The following is a 20,080-nucleotide window of genomic DNA, read 5'->3' as shown; positions in this document are numbered from 1 at the left end:
TCAAAATCTAGCTGTTGTGTTGCTGTTTGGATTTTGGACATTACTGTGGGACTGAACAGTTTAAACCTGGAAAGTTTGGCCTGTTCATTTGGCTTGGTTGAATCATCAGATTCTTTGGGTCTTACCCACTTGGATGCAGTAATGTTTTTAGCAAAGTCAAGTCAATATATCAATGAAAATTTCCCTCTGGACCCGAGCGTTTGACTGACACGCCTGTGGCTAACAAACAGCATAAATAAAGTCTGGCTGCATCTTTTTAAGCACTGTGGCTTTCAGATGTGAAAAAAAAAGAGAACCATCAACTTGTTTGCCTTCTATGAACCACCAGCATCACTCTGATGGTTCAGAGTCAAAAATTGATTCAAACAACTGCAGTGGGTTTTGAATTATTGAAAGTTTGATTAGATGTAGCTGGAGGACATGCCATTTTAATGCCCCAGTGTCGGGTTTGGATGCACGAAATATTTTGATAGCTCAGTAAGTGATTGATTCTCAGTGAGAGTCTCCATGTGCTCTGTTGCCAGGCATGTGCACGTACAGAATGTACCATAATGCGTGTGGTTAATGTGGGCAGATATTCCAGTCTCTGTGTAGGCTAAGTTGATGAGCCCTGTCTCCTCGTGTGGCTTTTCTAATCTCTGCTCACCAGACACGTGATGTGTTTCTGCAAGTCTTTTTGTTTGAGGAATTGGCCTTTTCCACTCACATGCCTATCAACCATCAGTTATAAAGAACATTCCTTTTCTTGTTCCTCGTGTTTTTGGTTATTTTAAAGGTTTATTTTTGTTTTGGATACCATTTGCTGGATGAATAGAGCTGCTTGATACCCAGTTTAGTTATGAAATAAGAGTTAAATCCATGTTCTGATAGAGACAACAATCTAGAATATTTTGCCTGTGATGCAATGAGAGATATTTTCTAGCCTTTCACTTGTCGTGCAGACTGGTTGATGGCAGATCTGTGTATACAGCACGCAGATAGACACAGATGCCCTTAAAATCCACCTCAACCTTGCCTTCAGGATTTAATCAGCATAGTGTGGCTGAGCGACTGGAAAAAGACAGACGTGGGACTGGAATCTGTGGAAACCATTAACATAAAGGCATCTCTTCTGGCCCCCTCTCACTGGCTGCTACATGGCTCCTCAGCTTCTTCTTTAAAGCAGTTTTAGGGCACCACCTTGATCCATACAGATCAGGTCTGCAGCTTGAAGCCAGATGATATATATTATAAAATATTCTGCCAACCTGGCAGGCGGCAGACTGGAAGGGTGGATGGTCAGGTTTGAAAAAGAACATGTTAAGGAGCATATAAGAAATATAGTATTTTATACTTCTTGCATGGCCAACAAATTCCTACATTTGAAAGACAGACACATTAATATGTCAAAAGTCTGATTACCACTTATAAGGCAATTGAAATGATAGTTTACCTTTCCAACCAGAGTTAGACATCTTGATACTCAGTTTAATGGAAGCAACATGGAAAATAGTCGGGAAAAATGATTAAAACAATTTTTGAGCTGATGCTGGTAACTGATATTCAGTTCCATCTGATGGCCAATACCAACAACCCATAATTCATTTGACATTTTTGTATTTTTAAAATTTGTAATTTATGTACAGCTACTATTTAAAAAGCCTCAGATTTAATATTAGTGGTGCAACGGATCATCGTTGATCCATGATGCGTACGGATGCCTATCCACGGTTCGGCACGGACGTGGTCCGCAGATTGGTTGCTGAAAAAAAAAAAGGTGCGCATGCTCACGTGATGACCATATGTTCATCCGGCCGCCTATTTGTGGCCACCGAACTGTTAATCCTTCACTCTGTGTTTTGGTCGGGTCACCGCGTGTTTACCAGGACTTGTCTCCATGTCAACGATATGCAGACAGGCTGTTACTGGGTCACTTAGAGTTCACTGCTGCGAGTGCAATTTTTAACTTTCACTTTCGTCTATGGAGCAGTTCGCATATTGGTAGTTTGCCAGCTGTAGGACCCTAGAATGCATGAAAATGGTGTGTTCCAAGTTTGCAGCTCAAAGAAAAGAGGACGGTGAAAATCAATGTTACAATGTTACAATGTCATTTAGCAGACGCTTTTATCCAAAGCGACGTACAGATCAGACATGGAGACAAGTCCCGGTGAAAGAAGAATAGAGTGAAACTTTTGAAGTTCCCCTGCTCCTTCCCTTGCCATGCCATGAAATGCAGTGAATAAGGCAGGACTGGGGCCACAGATAGGGTGCTTTGCACATGCAGTAAATTTTGAGTTGAATGTTGTTTTTATTTAATGGACAAAAGTTTGCAAGTGTTTTACAAAATAAATGGAGGACGAAGTTATATTTGACTTGTCGTCTTTCTTTTTTTTTGCTGATCCGAAAAATGATCCGATCCGTGACTTAAAATCGTGATACGATCCGAACTGTGAGTTTTTTGATCTGTTGCACCCCTATTTGATATGCAAAGATGCACATATATTAATATTTGATACTTACCTATTTGAACTGAAATCACTATTTTAAACAGAAAAACAAAGAACAGGTTTCTCTTTAGTTCTTTTTTTCCACTGTGAACCAAAGCACTCGGGTGAATGCATTTGTCTCTTTCATGTTTAAGCCTTCATCCAGCCAATTGGCCTTCAAACTAAATATACTTGCTGGACTAACGTCAGAAGTCCGTAAGTCTGAGATAATACTTACGTCATTGATGATGTTGTCGATCAGACTGTGAATTTGAGCAGAGATCACATCATACAGGTAGGGCAGGTAGGCGTACGTCTACAAATACAACTCAGAATACTGTTCCAAATACACCACTAGCTGTAGTGAGATCTTTGGTCTGTCTACCTTGGAAAAGGGTGGGTCATAAAGTGCTGTAAACGCAGTGATTTTGACTCTGGTACACTTTCTGAAGTTCTGAAATTGGGACAGAAGCGGCCATTGTTTTATTGGTGCTAATGGCAGCTTTGGCTACTGCCTCTTTGTGTTTCATGTAATACATCTTTGTTGCGCTGATGGCATCCAAACAGGTGACGACATTTTTACTCTCATTTTAACATTAGTTTGCTTTTCTTCTTTGTATAAAATGGCATGTAGTGTTGTGTAGATTTGTTAATAAGGAAATGAAAGCACTTTTGTCAGTTGTTTTTATCTGATGAAATTGCAATGTTGGAATCATAAATAGTAATAAATCAAAGTTTTACAGGATCGATAACCTGTTGGCTTGACGTAGGGGAGAACGGGGTTGGTTGTCACACTTTTTACTGTTTTGATGATCGGGGATGATTGTCACACACTATGGGGTTGGTTGTCACAATGGTATTTTAATGGGAAAAATATTTTAAAAAAGGCAAGAAGGCAGAACTAAATTTGAAAGTTTAATTGCACTGACAAGTGATAGGCCTACATAACTTAATGCATTTTAACATAAAATGAGCAAGGAACATGAACAGGAAACACATCTTTAGTCCAGCCTATATAACAACATAAAGAACAAAACAAATAGGCCTAACAATAATGGCCGACTCAACTAGGCTACATGCAGTCACTGTTTGAGTTACAGTGATGGCAAATGTAGGGTCTGCACACTCCAACTAATTTCACCATGCATGATTTTGCCAACATAGGGGTTGGTTGTTACATGTGACAACCAACCCCAAAGAGAATGTGATGACCAACCCCAACTGGATTGTTTTGCTAGCATCAAGGCTAACAGCCATCTAACAACTATTTAGCTAGCTAATAAAAATCTAAACTATAGCTTTCCCCTCACACTTTGTAAGGGTAACACTTGTTTTGTTATGAACCCATCTTTTAAAAACCTAGAAGAAAAACACTGAGGAGCTGCATATTTACAATTTGACATGAAAAACACAAAGAGTCCTCACCTCAAGTTCAGCTGTCTTACTCCAGAGAAGACTATGTAGGTGATCTCTTATCCTAATTCTTGAAATATCCATACCCCAATTTGAAAGAAAGTGCCCTGTGGTGTCGAGATATAACGAGTGTGCCAACCAACCCATGTGACAACCAACCCCGTTCTCCCCTACATCATACATTCCTAGAAAACAGCTAGCTATTTGGTAGAAAATAAAAGAAAAAAGTGGCATGATTATCTTGAAATTGCAAAAAGAAGTAGGAGAATGAGCCAAGACACCCTTCAAAAATAATGCATGTCCATATTTTCACATTTGGAGATGAAAGCTTTTTTATCCTCAGGATACCACATTTTGCCTCAATGTACTTCAGGGTAATGCAACCTAAATAACAGCACTTTGGTTGCTTTTTAACAACCAGTCTTGTCAAAATTCACAAAAGAGGTAGAAAAGTAGTGGTGTACTTACTTTTCATATGCTGAAAATTACCCTATTTTAAGTTGCATAAAAAAGAAAACAGCAGGTGCATTTAGTTGTTAATGTGTCTTTTGTAGTGTTCGGAGAGTGCTTCATGTTATACAGACTGGTAAAAGGGTTTAATAGCAATGAGAATTACTACCAAGGTGCAAGTATACTGTAGCAGCCATGAGAATGTTCAAAAGATTATTTTCATGTTCAGAGCAGTAATAGAAAGTAATTGAAATATCAGTTCTGGCAGATTTTGGGGGAACAAATTGATCTTTTTGTGTGCAATCTGTGCATAGAGCCAAGGCAGTGGTTTCCCACTATTCCACTGAATGTGGCAAGAAGTGTGGTGATGCATCAGTAAGTTCAGGTCAGAAGACTCGATACTAATGAACATGGAGATTTGGCAAAAATGGCTTTGCAGTTGTTACATCCAACAACCTCTGTGTAAACTATTTGGGTCAACTCTAACATCAAATAGCTAATAAATATGCAACATATCAAGCTGTTTAGTGTAACATTTTGCACAACGTCCAAACATTCAGCTCATAGCTTAGCTGAGTTACATATTTTGGAGCAGGATATCACAAGCACAGTCCAACCTGTCCTGAAATAGGGATTGGACAGCTCACTAACCTTTTGATTCATGTGCTGAAGAGGTGGCCTCAGACAGAAGGTCAGAGTAAACATTGAGGTGAGGATGAGTCAACTGTGAAGTCCATTTTATTTCATGTGCACCTGTGTCTCCAAAGTTTCAATATTACTTTTAGTAGAGCATTCTTTTGATTGTATCATTTGTTTTGAACCCTGTCCCAAGGTCATTCATTTTGATCACCGTTATAGCATCTGATAGCTTTGGAAACAAAAAACTCATCTATGGTAGAGAGTATGTCCAAAATATGCCAGTTTTCATCAGAAATCCATGGTATATACTTGACTTTGAGTTGTCTGTACATTGAGTCTTGAGCCATGTGTAGGCTGCCTGTCCACTGTAGACAGGTCGGGGTTTGGTTTAGGATTTGAGTGGGAGGTGTTCTTGCAGAGTCGGATGAATAGCTGCTTGTGCAAACCTGGGTGGGACGGGCCAATATGGATTGGCCTTTTTACCTCAGCAACCCCATCAGCTGGTAATTGGCACCATATGTCAAGCAGATGGACCTCTGCGTAATATTCAGCCCACATGAGCTCGCAGAAAGGTCAACCTCCAACATTTGCCTGCCACCATTCAGGGGTTAAACTTTGGTGCTTTCCCCAGCAGCAGCCATGTGAAACTTTTCTTCATAGATGTACCACACTTCATACTTTTTAGAAAATCTTTCAGTAATGAAATTTTACTGGTAGACTATACAACTATATTGAGAGGCTTAAATTCTGACAGACAACTAGCATGGATACAACACAAGTGAGTTCAAACACACTGTCAAAAAAGCTTGTGATTACATTCTCCTCTACAAAGTTCTTCAATGAGTCATAGCATATGACTTTTTTTTGTGATCAAAATTTTTATTGATTTTTTTTCACAGCAGATGACATCGCCATCAAACAAACTATTTACATATCATCAATGCTGTGTTATAAAGATAATATAAATCAAAAATAATGACAGAGAATCAATAGGTAATTAAAGAGAAGTGACACAAGGCCACACCATCATCCATACATTTGGAATAGAAAAATGATAAATAAAAATAACAAATAAAATAGAAGAGGCAGAGGATTGAAAGGATATATCCATCATAAGATAGCTCATGTGTGTAGGGTTCATATTCTATATATTAATAATGAAAAAACACCAAAAACACCATCAGTCATAGCTTTACATTTACAAGAGAAGTAATAAGGAGATCCCAAGACTCAACAGTGGATGCTCGTGCCTTATGAATTACAGCCAGTGACCTTTCTATGAGAGCGATATCTCTAAAGTAATTAAACCTTTGTTTTAAAGACGGAGGTTCAGTAGAGAACCAGGAATGTATTATGGTCTTCTTAGCAGCAGTTGAATTTGCAAATATGATTTTCCTTAAAAGGAACCCCGACTGTGGGGGACTAATAGGCATAAATCTGCTTTAATGTTTGTCTCATACTAGAATGCTTTGTTAAATAGACATGAAGAAATTTCTTTAAAGAGCGAAATTTATAACACGATGGCTGTTTCCGAAATCGCCTACTATTCTAGCAGTACGTACTGATATGTCCAAAATTCAGTATGTAGTAAGTAGTATGTGAACAAGAGCAAAATCTGCAGTAAGCCAAAACTCCCCGGATGTTTACTGATACGGGAAAATATCTCAGTATGCATCGGACCAGTCTGCCTCGCGTACTGTTTCCCATAATGCACAGCGCTCGTTCTGCTTTTTCTTTTTCCTCATTTTTTGACGGGAGGAAATCCGTTTTTGGGTGCTGTAAAAGTTATCAAATTACATATAAACCACTTCCTAACTTTTAAAATCATAAATGGATGCTAAATAAGCATTTTAGTTATCGGCTTCGCCGTCGTTTACTTCTGCTCTCCGAAACCGGAAATCCAGCGAAGTCTGGCTCAGCATGCTGCATGACAGATCGGACAGAACAGTCATACTACATACTAAATTCAAACGCAGTATGTAGTAGGCAATACCTACTGCCTACTACATTAGTAAGTAGTATGTAGCAGGCCGTTCCGGAAACAGACAGATTCTAACCTACGGGCGCAGCCATTGTTTTGCTAGTGCAATGCAAGCTGGGTTGATGACGTGTAATGGTTGCGTCTTGCCAAGCCTCTGGTTTTCGCCGTGTTTACTCGCTGGCTTTCAGGAACGTGAAAACCATAATAATGCCACACTGTGCTGCGTTTGGGTGTAATTTCCAGTCGAAGGGAAACAAGGGGACTGATGTAAGTCTACACAGCTTTCCTAGAGACAAAAAGAGAAGAAAGGAGTGGGAAATTGCTTTTGGACGTACACATCTTCCGAAGGACCCGCGGCTATGTTCTCGCCCTTCACTCCAGATGCATTTGATGCATTTAGCCGACCCACGCTGGTGAAAGAGCTCACAGGTGCTGCTAGTTATAAACGGAGACTGAAGCCATTGCTGTGCCGTCAGTTTTTGCTCATAAACAGACAAAACGCCCACGGGAAAAAAGTGAAGTCCGCTCGAGGAAACGCCATAAGCAGGAGACGCTGGATGTTCTCCTGCGGGGATGTCAACATCCCACACCTGCAGATGTAGACTCTGCAGGCAAACCATCGGGCCAAACCATTTGTTCTCCAAATAAGAGTGATGTCGCAACTCAGACGGAAAAACACACATCTGATGCAGCGGTACAGTGGCCAGCTGATGCGCACCAACTTATTACTCAAGACCACGTTTATGCTGCTAATTGTGAAAATGAGCTCAAAAAACAGTTTCAGGAGGACAGTCAGTCTCTGGATCTTTTCCTCTCAGATGATGACTTTTTCAGCGAGGGCAGTCAGCAACTGTACAGACAGTCTGATCCAGAATATAACTTCACAGAGCACCCAGGAATCACATGCTTCAGCTGACACCTATTTCATACAGTCTATGGCTGACATGCATGAAGAAAACGGTCTATTGCAACCCAATGACGTCACTGCCCAAACATCATTGCGACGCAAAGAACAATGGCGGCCTACGAGTGAAAATATTTTTTCCAGTTTTATACAAACTAAGATATTTTGAGAGATTTTCTTATCGTTTTTATATAGCTTATACAAACATTTATCATATAGGAAAATAAGTTTTGGTAGTCGGGGTTCCTTTTAAGGCCAATCTGGTTGTATCTCTGAGAGCAGAGTCATCATTAAATAAAAGTAATGATGGTTGTATAGGGATTGGAAATTTTAAGATTTTTTCAAGGAACTTAACCACTTTAGACCAAAGATTAAATACCACGGGACATTCCCAAAAGACATGGACATATGTGCCAACAGTACCTTGGTTACATTTAGTACAGTTTGGACTATCTACGAGCTTCATTTGGAAACGTCTGTAGCATTTGACTTTTTAAAGAAAGCAGGATAAGACTTAACACAAACACTGCTTACACACAGGACTAAATTAATAAAGAGGCAAATGGTTCCGCTTTGTCCTCAGGGTTCGCCAAAATTGACAGAAACTGCAAGTTCCTCACAGGAGCTTGAGTGAGTGAGTTGTCATGCGAAGTAGAATCTCAATAAAGTGAGACAAGATCCCTCTGCTTTGTGTCATCTTGTCTCATCATGTCTCTATTTTGCATCACCACCCACTCATTATAAATTATGTTGCTTTTAACCAGGCTACTAACTGGAATTACAAACAGGTTGACACTAGACATTTATGTTAGGATGATTTTATTGATAGAAAAACTGCCCCTCAGATTCTACAGTTGGTAGCTCTTCCAATGGTCTTATCGGTTATAATTTTTTTCCTAAATCCGGATTACCTTTTCAACAAAAACAAGAAACATTCAAAAGACCCCCGTTGATATAAATATTATAATTTTAAAGTCATGTTTCTTGAGGCAACAGTAATCTGTTTTTGTAACCCAGCAAACCCAGCTAAGACAAGTCCCAATCTTGAGCTAGATCACTTTCTTCATTGATCTGCTCAGTCACCTTACTGAACAACCAATCACAGAGCTCTGTTGTGATTCAACATGCTCAGCTAGCTGAATGGCTGCCAGTAAAAGTGGATTATTGGAAACATTACAGATACTAGTGGCAATGAACCTTTTCCAAAAACTGCACAAGATGATTGTGCACTCAGGCCAGGGCTGTAAAAAATAGGCTCTAGCTGGATGATGTAACGGCTTATTTAGACATTCAGAACCGAAGTAAAGTATAAATAACAGTTTGGACACCGAAAAAGTGCTTCGCTAATCCCAAACTAAAGTAAATCTTGAACGCTTTGATGTTTTTTTCCCCCTGCATTTTTGGTGTGTGAGGTGTAATAATTCAAATGTGTGAAAATGTCACTGCCATCAATGCTTTTTTATCACAAATGGAAAACAGAGCTCCTGATAGATTCACTGACAGAAACTGCAACTTCCTTCTTGTAGCACCCTGCTGAGCAAAAAGTCGTTGATTTTTAAGAAATCAATAGAACTCACTGTCGCCCGACATGGCTGCCAGCTTTACATCAAGGCCTTGTATTTGCTCAACATGTGGGACCACTCTATGCCAAACGCTCTGACACGAGGCAACCCTGTTTACACAAGATAGAGGCACGAGACGGGCAATGCGTCTCAGAAGTGGGAGGTGTTTATCTTTAATATACCTTCACCTTCAGGCTGCTGGCCATGACGCTTATCCGGGGATTATTGTGAACTCTTGTTTGAACTGTCGTCTTTGATTTTAAAGGCAGAAACTACAACTAGAAACAGCTCTAACTCAAATTAACAGCTGTATTGCACACAAACAAACATTGAGTGCCTCTATGCTGTTTTGTATGAAACATTTTTATGAATTACTCTTGGCTTCAAAAAGAATAATAAAGCTTATAGTGGAGAAAGTATGAGGCTTGAATCCTGAGTGGTTAGACGTTGACTTTACTCAGAAGAGGTATGCTATGAAATACAAGGAATCTGACATTGAACACTTTTTTTGCATTAATGCAATACGTTCCAACATCTACAACATTATATTTCAATCTATAAGGGATGTGAATCAAAGTGTTGACTCTTAAGTGTTTTGTTTCCTTTTCTTTTCATTGAAAGTACTTCTAAAGGAACATTTCTCAGCAGACACTTTTCCAATGGAGTTGTTTTGCTGTAATTGTTTGTACTCTGCAGCATATTGAATAAAGGTTTGCAGCTTCAATGTGGTAAAGGAAGCTTTAAGGCTATCTTGACTCACTAGCCTTAATGTTCAACCCCATGCTGTTTGTAAATTGTATTTCCAAACCAATGTGTATTAATCACAGCAAAACACTTTTTTTTCTTCCTGTGTCTTTCTCAGTACCAACAAACAAGAAAAACAAGCTGAACTTTATGTATGTGCTGAGACAGCCATTTACAAATACTCATTGTTTTTGATAAACATTTTGAATAAACAGTCAATAAATATAAGTATTTGATAATATATTTTTTGACATTGATTAAGAAAACTAGGGTCTTATTCACTCTTATTTGATAAGATAGAATGATTGATATATGTATTGACGATAGACTGTATATAAAATGGACAGCGTCGCTCGGTCTTTTCCCATTGAGCAGTGTTGAAGCCAAAATATCCCGTTCCAGAACGCTGCCATCTTGTACATTTTTCTGCAGCCAGTCTGCGCAGTAGGGAGTTTGCGTGTTTCTACGGTAACAAGCTCCGCCCCACAGTGTACCGTCCCGAGGTCCTACAGACTGTCTCTCTACAGCAGCTGTCAATCAAAGTAAAACTGGAAGTCAAACCCAGTTTTTTAAACACTAATAACTAACGAAAAAATAAAGTTTTCAGAAAAAAGAGGCATTGAACATAAAACAGTCAAATAATAACTACATATCACCACAGCATATGGCCGTGAGAAACGTGTATTTATTTTTTAAAGTTTGACTGCAGCCCCATTAAAATGAATGAGGGAGACAAGAGTTTTTGACCTATACTGCAGCCAGCCACTAGGGGGAGCAGCCCTTTGCAGCCATTTTGGCGGCCTCACTTCGAGCCGAGCAAGATGATGTCCATTTTTTTTTTACAGTCTATGATACTGACTAAGAAGCTAGCATCAAGGCGTCAATTTAGCCTAATGGTTGAGTTGCCCCCACTCTCTCCTGGTTCCCTACTCTATCCACTGTCCTCTCCTCTCTGAATAAAGGTGTAAAAGCCCCAAAAGTATAACTTAACAAAAAAAAGCCAGCACCAGAAGATCATTAGTTTAGCTTAGCTTAGCTTAGCTTAGCATGAAGACCAGCAGAAAGGTGGAAACTACTATGTTGGTCTGTCTAATAGTAACATCAAGTACCTTTAGAGATCACAACCCTACCATTTTAATACATTTATCAAATTATACAATAACATTTTAGAACCAATTTGCAATTATATTAGCATAGCATAAAGGCAAGCAGCAGGAAACAGCTAGCTACTTTTTCTCTACTGGTCCAGTGACCAGTGAAACTAAACTATTGAGTACCTTGAAAGAGATAAATGAAGGAGTTTCATTTAGGAAGAGCTCATTAAACTCAGGGGACATTTTGAAACAGACATGAAGTTTTGATTAGCTTAGCGTAGCATACCAAATCAAAGTACGAAGGCTATCAGTGGGGGGAAACAGCTAGCAAGGCTCTGTCTAGTCTGAGCAAAATTGAACCTCAAAGAACTTAAAAGATCACAATTCATTTTTTATGTCATTCATAAAATCCATCAAAAAATGTATCAGAACTAAATTGCAATAATATAAGCATAGCATCAAGACCACAGTAGCAGGGGAAAACAGCTAGCTTAGCCCTGTCAAATAGCAACAACAGTAAAAGTCAACTACCTTAAAGATAAAGACCTCAACAATCTCGTTATCAAATCATAAAACTACTTTAAAAGAATGAACTTGTGCTTAGCTTAGCATAGCATAAAACTAGCTGCAGGGGGGAAAGTCTAGCTTAGTTCTCTCCAACTGTATTGGTTGTCTTTAAAGCTTGTGAGAGTTTCCTTTTGTTACAGATATTTCTTTTAATCTGTTGAAGCTGTACCAAAAAACAAAAGTATAATTAGCAACACATAACCTCCAGGTAAACCTCTACTTGTTGTTTTGATATTTTGGCTTTGTATGGATAAACCTTTGGGATATAACATGTTCATTCTTGAGCTTTAGACTTCTCAGAAGGCATGTTTTTGCTATTTCTAGACTGATCCAGGCTGGCTGTTGTACCCCTATTTTTAGTCTATGCTAAGCTAAGCTAATCACCGTCACAATGACTCTTGCTTCATATTGTACTTTTAAGATATTATCAGTATTCTCAGTATAACTGCAGGAACCCAAAGCAAGAGAAGTCGAACTATTCTTATTTGATTTATGCAGTGAACTTAAAGTAAAAAACAAGCCACACAAACAAGCAACAGGTTTCTGCTCTGTGGTTCCAACAGGTGTTTTTAAAAAGATAATATACTGTCCTCCACCTCAACCTCCAGTTGTATTATCCATTCCTCCTTGCACATTGTCCTCCCTCATAGCACAATTCACTACCACCGGCATTCCTGCATTCTCTTGATAAAGGTATGTGCCGGTCTGTTTTTGGCCTGCCTCCAGTCTTACTTGGATCCAAGCAGAGCTGACGAGGTTCATCATCACAGCTTAGTGGCTGTTTGAAAATGGCTTTCTCCTATGATTGACTGACTGGTCACCTCCTTATTCTTAAAGGGCAGCGGAGATGAGAGAATAACCTTCTTTTATTCCCTTTCCTCGAATGAAAAGAACAGTTTTCTTTCATCTTTTAAAGAGTAGGACATTTCCACAAGGAATTTTGATTTCCCTTGCTGTACAGAAAGTAATAATTTACTCTTGACTTTTCCCTTTTTGCTTTTTGAAACAAAATTCAGAGAATTAGATGAGTATCACCACTCAGCAGGATTTGTAGCACTTAAAAAATGTAATCCAAGCAAATCCAAAGCTTCAAGGCTGTCTCTTCAACATGGAATGGAAATACTCTACCCTGTTCCTTCACCACATCTTCCCCAACATTGTTTTGTGAAGGAATTTCTGCACGAGAGGCCGCCTAACCACACATATGGCTCGGTCCTCTGCAGACAGACATATGGCAGCCACAGAATTAGGATTCTGCAGCTTGTAGAGGTGTGAATTATGTAATCTCTGCAAAACCAATCTCAGGATTTGTGTTTTTTCTGAGCCAAGTATTCGCCCGTTGCTTGTGTACAGACTGCTGCCAGGCTTTGGCACGGTAGATTTTCAGGCTAAGAGTTAAAATGTTGAAAAGCCCCATGGGGTAGCAGGGCACACAGGGTGATCAGGTTCACCTGATCTGCCACTGTGGTCAATGTTAACTGGGAAAGATCAGAGAAAGTGACATGTGTATGTGTCTGTGTGCTCTCTTTTTTACCCTGCGTGTCCTGGGGAAACTTGATGGACAACAGCACATCCATTGTTTTTTCAAGGTGCAGTTTCTCCCTCTACTTGGAAAACTGGGATCCAACTAAGGCTGCTGGGAATGAACAGGAAACCCCGCTCATTCCCCCTCACTCTCCTTTCCTTCTCTTGCGTCATTCAGCTCTGGAATGATCATATTATGGTGGGCTGTGCACATGTCAAATTACGCTACAAGGGTACAAACCCAGCTACACTGTAAACTTTCTCCCTCTCCGTGCAGCCCCCAAGTTGCCTCTACTCCTTTGATAAACTGCAAACTGTGCGCAGATAACTGAGTCCACCAGCTCTCAGAAGGTTCATTAGGATGCAAAAACATGCTACTGCAAGAAACTGCTGAAGCTTCATCCTGATAAACTACACCCCCTCGCTTCTTGTTACTGTCTCTTAACCCCAATTGACATTTTGTCCAATACAGCACACACCTTATACTCCGCCACACAGACACACAGCTGGATGGCAGACTGTTTCGCTCAATGCCTTGAAGCACTCTAGGCTGTAAGCAATCAGAACAAGAAAGAAAAAAGATGGTGAAAAAGAGAAAAACAACCTGACACAGTAATGAAAGCTTGTCTGCAAGTACCTAAATGCTACTTACAGCCTATAATTGAAGAGCAACATAATTATCTACCTGATTTTGTGAGGAAGGGGCATATAAAGGGGCTGTTAGCTGTGCTAGTTTGTGCTCATTTGTCTTTGTGAGGTTACATAAGAAAGATATGATTGATTGATCTAGTTTGTTATCGTCAAAATGATTAACTTTTAATACGATTTTTCAAGATTTGGTGTCCTTGATTAGCTTCCGTTCCCTTTTTTGGAAAGTAAAATAGTCCTGTGGGATTATAATTATCTCCTATCTTGAGTAACAACAAAAGGATCATATGGATGTTTACACTCCATTAGTTTGTCCTGATGATTAAAATAGTAATCATTCCAAGAGTGACCTTGTTACTCGAGTCTTTATGACGATCCAGTGGTGTGAAAGGGTATTTGAAAGCATTGTGGGTAAACAACTGTGAATACTTTGATGGATAATGCAGAATGTTGTGTATTGGATGACATTTTTCTTTGATGGCTCACCGGCTCATGCCCCTTCAAATGTCAAAACATCTATCTGGTGGTGGAAACCTGAAGCAGGTATAAGAGGGGACAAGATGAAAGAAATTCGACATGAGATTGTGTTGTGCCTGCGGTGCAAGTATTGTATAACACATTTTTTGAAGGGCATAACATTCAGAAAGTGCACAGCTGGAAGTTTTCTCGACTTATTTACCTCTCTGATCAGATATTTGTGATAACCAGGGACTATCACAGGGCTTTGGAAAGCCTTTTGAGGCTCAGCTATCGATTGCCAGGCAAAGGTGATATTTTCCGGCATATTGCTGAGCTCATGTAAAGGCGGGTACACACTACAGGATAATCGGGCTGATTTTTGTCCCGATCTCCCCCTTATGATCAAAGCCAGCAAAGGCCCGATTGTCTGATGTTTGCAAACGTCATCGTGTTTGATTTTCCTGTGGTGTGTGGTGTGTTAAGAGGGATTTTGCCTGGTCGGAGCTGCTCGGAAGGCCTCAGAAGGAGAGATCGCAAATAATGAACATGTTAAATATTTGCGACTAGAAATCCTGTAGTGTGTGGGATGCTCCGAGAGGAGCCGAGCACATACAGCGTGTAATGTCACGTGTACCGGAGCAAAAGCCAATCAAGACGCGAGCTAACTCAGCTGACTGACGGAAGAGGAAGTAAAGACAAAGAAACACATGACGCCGGTGAAAACAAAAGTCTCTTGGACGTCCAAAATGGAAGACCAACTGGTTGATTTGTGGCAACAGCATGAATGTTGACATTTTCCGCCGTCTCCATGACTTTTTCCATAATCTTCTTTTTTCTTTTTTTTTTTTTTTTTTTTTTTTTTTAAAGTTATATTTTTGGGGCTTCTTGCCTTTATTATATAGGACAGCTGAAGAGAGACAGGAAACGTGGGGAGCAGAGAGTGGGGGAAGACATGCAGGAAACGGTCGACCGGCCCCAATAATCTTCTTTTTTGTGATTGTTTTCGGCCTCTAACTTTCCGAAAACAATCATCATTGCTTCTTCCTGTTCATCCACCATGTTTGTTTACACCAAAGTCATGTTTTACTATGCAAGATTTGGAATATTGAGCAAGAAGAACCTGATACTCTGCTGAAGAATCGGTTAGTGTGTGGTGTGCTTCGTTGTGCACACCACACACTATAAGATCAGAAGAGAGAGATCTTGTGCGCTCTGTCTTTTGTTATCATCAAGTGTGTAGTCTCTTAAAATATCAGTAAGGAATCAATCAAGTAGTAGACTCTCTTATAAGCAACTAAAGCCAATGCGGAAGTGCTACAACTGCAGTTCCTCAAGTGTCCACATGGAGTGGAGTGTAACGCCTACGTTTGGAAGATCTTAAAGCTGCACGTTTTGTGTTGACTTAACGGTGCACTTATTTAAATGTAGTCGTCAGAAGGCAAAGTTACAATAACTTTGCAAAGCAAGTTTTGAGCTATTTATGTAGAAAATCCACACAAATGTCAAATGGATAAAATGATGGCCCAGAATCATCTTCATGGTGAAACCCTTTTTAGATATCATTCAACACAATGAATCAGAACCAGAAAATAAGACCACATTTCACATTTGGTCAGATACCAGATAAGTGACTATAATGGCTTGTTTCCACCAAGTGGTCTGGTATGGATCAGTACAGTTTGGTACGGGTCGGATCGGTAACGCCTGATCCCGTTTTTTTGTTCCCACAGCTAATCGTGCCCTACACGGTGGGCAGCATGTAAGCCGGATGCCGATAGCCGCGTCAGCTACATAATAGCGTGATGTCATGGTAGCGCGACACAGTGTACCTTGCTAATAAATACAACGAAGAAGAAAAATGCGAGGAAAGTCTGCACCTCCACGTTATCTTCCCAAAAGTCCACTGGAGATTTAAACATGGCAGGGTTATGTGTTGGTCTTTATCACCGCTGTCACATGGGAAGTGACGATTCTTTTGACCAATCAATGGACTGCAGTGTTTCTAGCTCCACCTTCTGGGGTTGGATCGGTATGTCTGGCACCCCAACAGAAGGGTACCAAAAAGTGGGACGGTACGGCTCGGTAATTTGGGGACCTGTCCCAGTTTTAGTCAATCGAAACGCCACAAAATGTGTGCTGTACTGAGACGAACAGAACTGAACTGCTTGGTGGAAACAGGGCTTAAATCTGGGTGATTATATTGGTATTGTGGTGATAAAAGTTGCATGATGCCTGGTTGAAGGAGTTTGCAGTGAATCCACAAAGAATTTGAAGCTTGTTAGCAGGAACATCCATATTTGAAGCATCCTCAGTCGTCATCAGAATCAGCTTCCTTGCCCAATTGTGTGAAAACATGAAAGGTTTTTGACTCTGTTTTTGTTTGTTTGTTGGACAAACAGAATATAAAATCAACATGATTTTAACGAAGTAAAGTTAAGACGATACACATATGTATCACCAATCAAATTACCTTTTGGAGCCTCACAGTGATTTCAGTAAATAACATCCTCTCACTAATGTTGCTTTTTCAATATACCTGATGCACCTAATACAAGTGTGAGGTAGTAATTTCAGCTTTGTATTGTAGGTGTGTATTTTCATAGATTAGTCAAAGCTGTTGATGTGTGACGCACAATATGTGTTTTTGACTGTGGCTGTAATTTAAAGGACACAACCCCCCAGTTGTTGGAGCTGGTAGCCCGTGGCAACTATATTGTGTTTGCGCTAAACAGAAATAATAGCCATGCGGGTGGTGATGGTGGGGGGTAATGTTCAAAGACAGTGCAGGAATGAGGATGTTATATAAGCTGACAACATGTTTGGTCATATTAGTTTTTGTCTCATTACACAATGACTCAACCACTGACTGTAAGAGTGTGATTGCCTGAACGGGATAGCTTGATGCGTTTCAGTCATGTTGCTTTTTTATTACATTCTATGTATATTGGTATTGTTATGTCTTTGCACTATACTATGTTAGTTCTCTAAAACAAGACCAGTCTTGTTTATTTGGGTAATAGACTGCTAGATATGTTTATTTCAAGTAAGAGTTGATAAATAGATTAAAGCTACTATAAGGAATTTTAGCTTTTTATGAAACAGTCTGAAGTGTATACTATGGTCTCTTTTGAGCGACAAAAACAAACTAAACTCTCAGGAAGACGGTTGATTATATCTACATGGTTATTTTTCATGCCTGTAAACGCGACCAGCGGTTTAGTGTCAAAAACAGCCCTTGTTTACATTCACCCATTCACCGTGACAGTGATCATCAGTGCTTTTTTTTGGGTGGGGGGGCATTTTTGCCTTTATGCATAAGACTGCTGAAGAGAGACAGGAAATGTGGGGGGTAGAAAGAGGGGGAGGACATGCAGCAAATGGTCAAGGCTGGAATCGAACCTGCAACCTCTGCCACGAGGACTGTAGACTCTATAGGTGGGACGCTTAGACCACTAGGCTACCAGCGCCCCAATCATCAGTGGTTTTGACGGTTCACGAAAGCAGTATGAAATTTCAAGTCAGAAAAAACACCTGTACACCTGTACAGGACATGAGCAATGGGGGTGAGAGTAACTACTTTGTCTACATGGGGCGCCAAATTCAACACTAAACTAAAAAGTTCCTTATGGTAGCTTTAACTAAAATAATGATGAATAAAGAAAAGTAAAACTATACACAGATTTAATTTTTAAATTTAACACACTGTAAACTGCACATTCAAAAAGACGCAGGACAAATTGTCATTGTTTTTTAAACCCAGCTATACACCCAATGTCAGAAGCAACAGTTCACCGGCTATCACAACCTTTACACTCCACTATATGTCACCTACATGTCTTGCTAATAAAAATGCTGAAGAAAAATTATTGCTATTAAAAAAAAATTCTAATTAAAGATTTGCAATAGTGTTAGTTCATAGGCTGTTGTGACATTTTTAGTGTTTAGTTAAGAAGCAGGATATATGTGTGATTTTTCCAGAACTTAAATGTCTCTTTTTCCTGAGTGTGATGAAGTTTTTTTGTTTTTTTTTGTAATTTGTAATTAATTAATTATTTAATTTATTTTCTTAACATTGTCTGTCTTTTGTTTGTTTGTTTGTTTGTTTTCCAATTAAAATTAAGTTAATGATTTCTATGGTGGGTGTTTGTGCTTTCACTAGTTGGAACATTTTTTGTTAGTTATGAAATAATCAACGCAAAAACATATTTAAACACACTGCTTTTATTAAGCAGAATAACAGTCAACATTGTACAGATTAAGGGACATGTAGGTGGCTATTAGAGGTGCTGGATTAAGTACAGGAGACACATTCTGCTTAGTCTTTAATGTATAGCAATGTAAGCAAAGGATTTAATATATATGTAAAAATGTAGCTAAAGAGCTGCTGATGGATGGACAGTCATGTCTTGTGCCCACTTGATCTTCTTTAACATCTTTGTTTCTCTTTTTTTTCTACAGATCAAAAGTAGTAAGACCGAGAAAGATAGTCAGCAGCTGCTGCTGAGGAGCCTGCAGTACCTGGAGCGCTACATTTACCTCATCCTCTTCAACACGTACCTACATCTGGAGAAGAAAGACTCGTGGCAGCGCTCCTTCACTCTCTGGATGGAACAGGTACATGATGACAACCCCAACCTATTCTTCTCCTACCCTAAATCATCTCACTTTGATATGTATAGACATATGCATCCTATAAATACATGCATTTTGATTGATTTTTGCTGTACTGATTCAAAATTATTGAGTGATGCTTTACCAGATGATAAATTAATAACATGTTATCAAGAAACCAGCACATTATCAGGCTCATGTCTCAATTGGAGCTCCTCTGGATGTAAGCCTTTAAGCCTCACAAGCTGTTTTGAGTAACTCATGTTGTATTCAGGTTCAGGAGGGAGCCAGAGAGACCTGCTATTGACATTGAGGTTTGCTTGTGTACGTTGTTATTTGCCGTCCTACAGGTTTGAGGTTTTCCCATTATTGCTTTCTCATTCATTCTTGGCAGTGGGATGGAGGATCTGTAATTACTCACAAAGCTGTGTGAGAATAATCAGGCGAAAGAAAGAGGAGATGATGGTCGTGTTTTTTTTCTTTTCAGCACTCAGTTTGTGCAAATTTTTAGTCGGGGTCCCAGAGTTTTTCATTTGACTTTTTTTTCACCAGGAATTTACAAGCTGGTTCTGGTTCTATTGTGGCCTGCGTCTTCACACACTGAACTTCATAACGTCTCGGCTCTGTGTTTTTGTTGGTACATTAATCGTTTGTCCAGCTGTGCCCCTACAGTAAAGTAGAGAATTTATGTGCATTCCAGACAAATGAGTAGTCTGTGAAAGGTACCTAACACACACACATTTACAAACACACACACAAAAAAGAACAGCACGTTACATGTGTGTTACAATATATGAAACTCTCATGGTAGTAAAAAATAATCAGTTTTTGGCAGGTCTACGAAACACATAAAGGCTAATTTTTAATGTACACAAATAATAAATCTGCATTATATGACTTCATTATGTTTATATGCGTTTGTTTTTAATTAAAAGGTGTTAACTTTTTTGTTTTCATTCAGTTTTTTGTTTTTCCATAACCAATAAAGCATCAGCAGCAGCTTTAAAGCATGTGTTTCT

The 20,080-nt window shown here is 39.4% G+C and overlaps 1 protein-coding gene across 3 annotated transcripts in view; it reads left to right on the top strand.

Moving 5' to 3' along the window:
• Positions 1-20,080, top strand: part of pald1a (phosphatase domain containing paladin 1a) — an 89,128-nt gene that overhangs the window by 51,472 nt on the left and 17,576 nt on the right. For all 3 annotated transcript variants that reach the window (XM_034707708.1, XM_034707709.1, XM_034707707.1), the window contains exon 19: positions 18,909-19,064. In XM_034707708.1, the coding sequence (XP_034563599.1) occupies positions 18,909-19,064 (156 nt within the window). The remainder of the gene's footprint in view (positions 1-18,908; positions 19,065-20,080) is intronic.

This window comes from Notolabrus celidotus, chromosome 18, assembly GCF_009762535.1.
Source record: "Notolabrus celidotus isolate fNotCel1 chromosome 18, fNotCel1.pri, whole genome shotgun sequence".
Taxonomy (NCBI): domain Eukaryota; kingdom Metazoa; phylum Chordata; class Actinopteri; order Labriformes; family Labridae; genus Notolabrus; species Notolabrus celidotus.
Note: the sequence above shows the minus strand (reverse complement) of the source record. Positions and strands in the feature narration are given on the sequence as shown.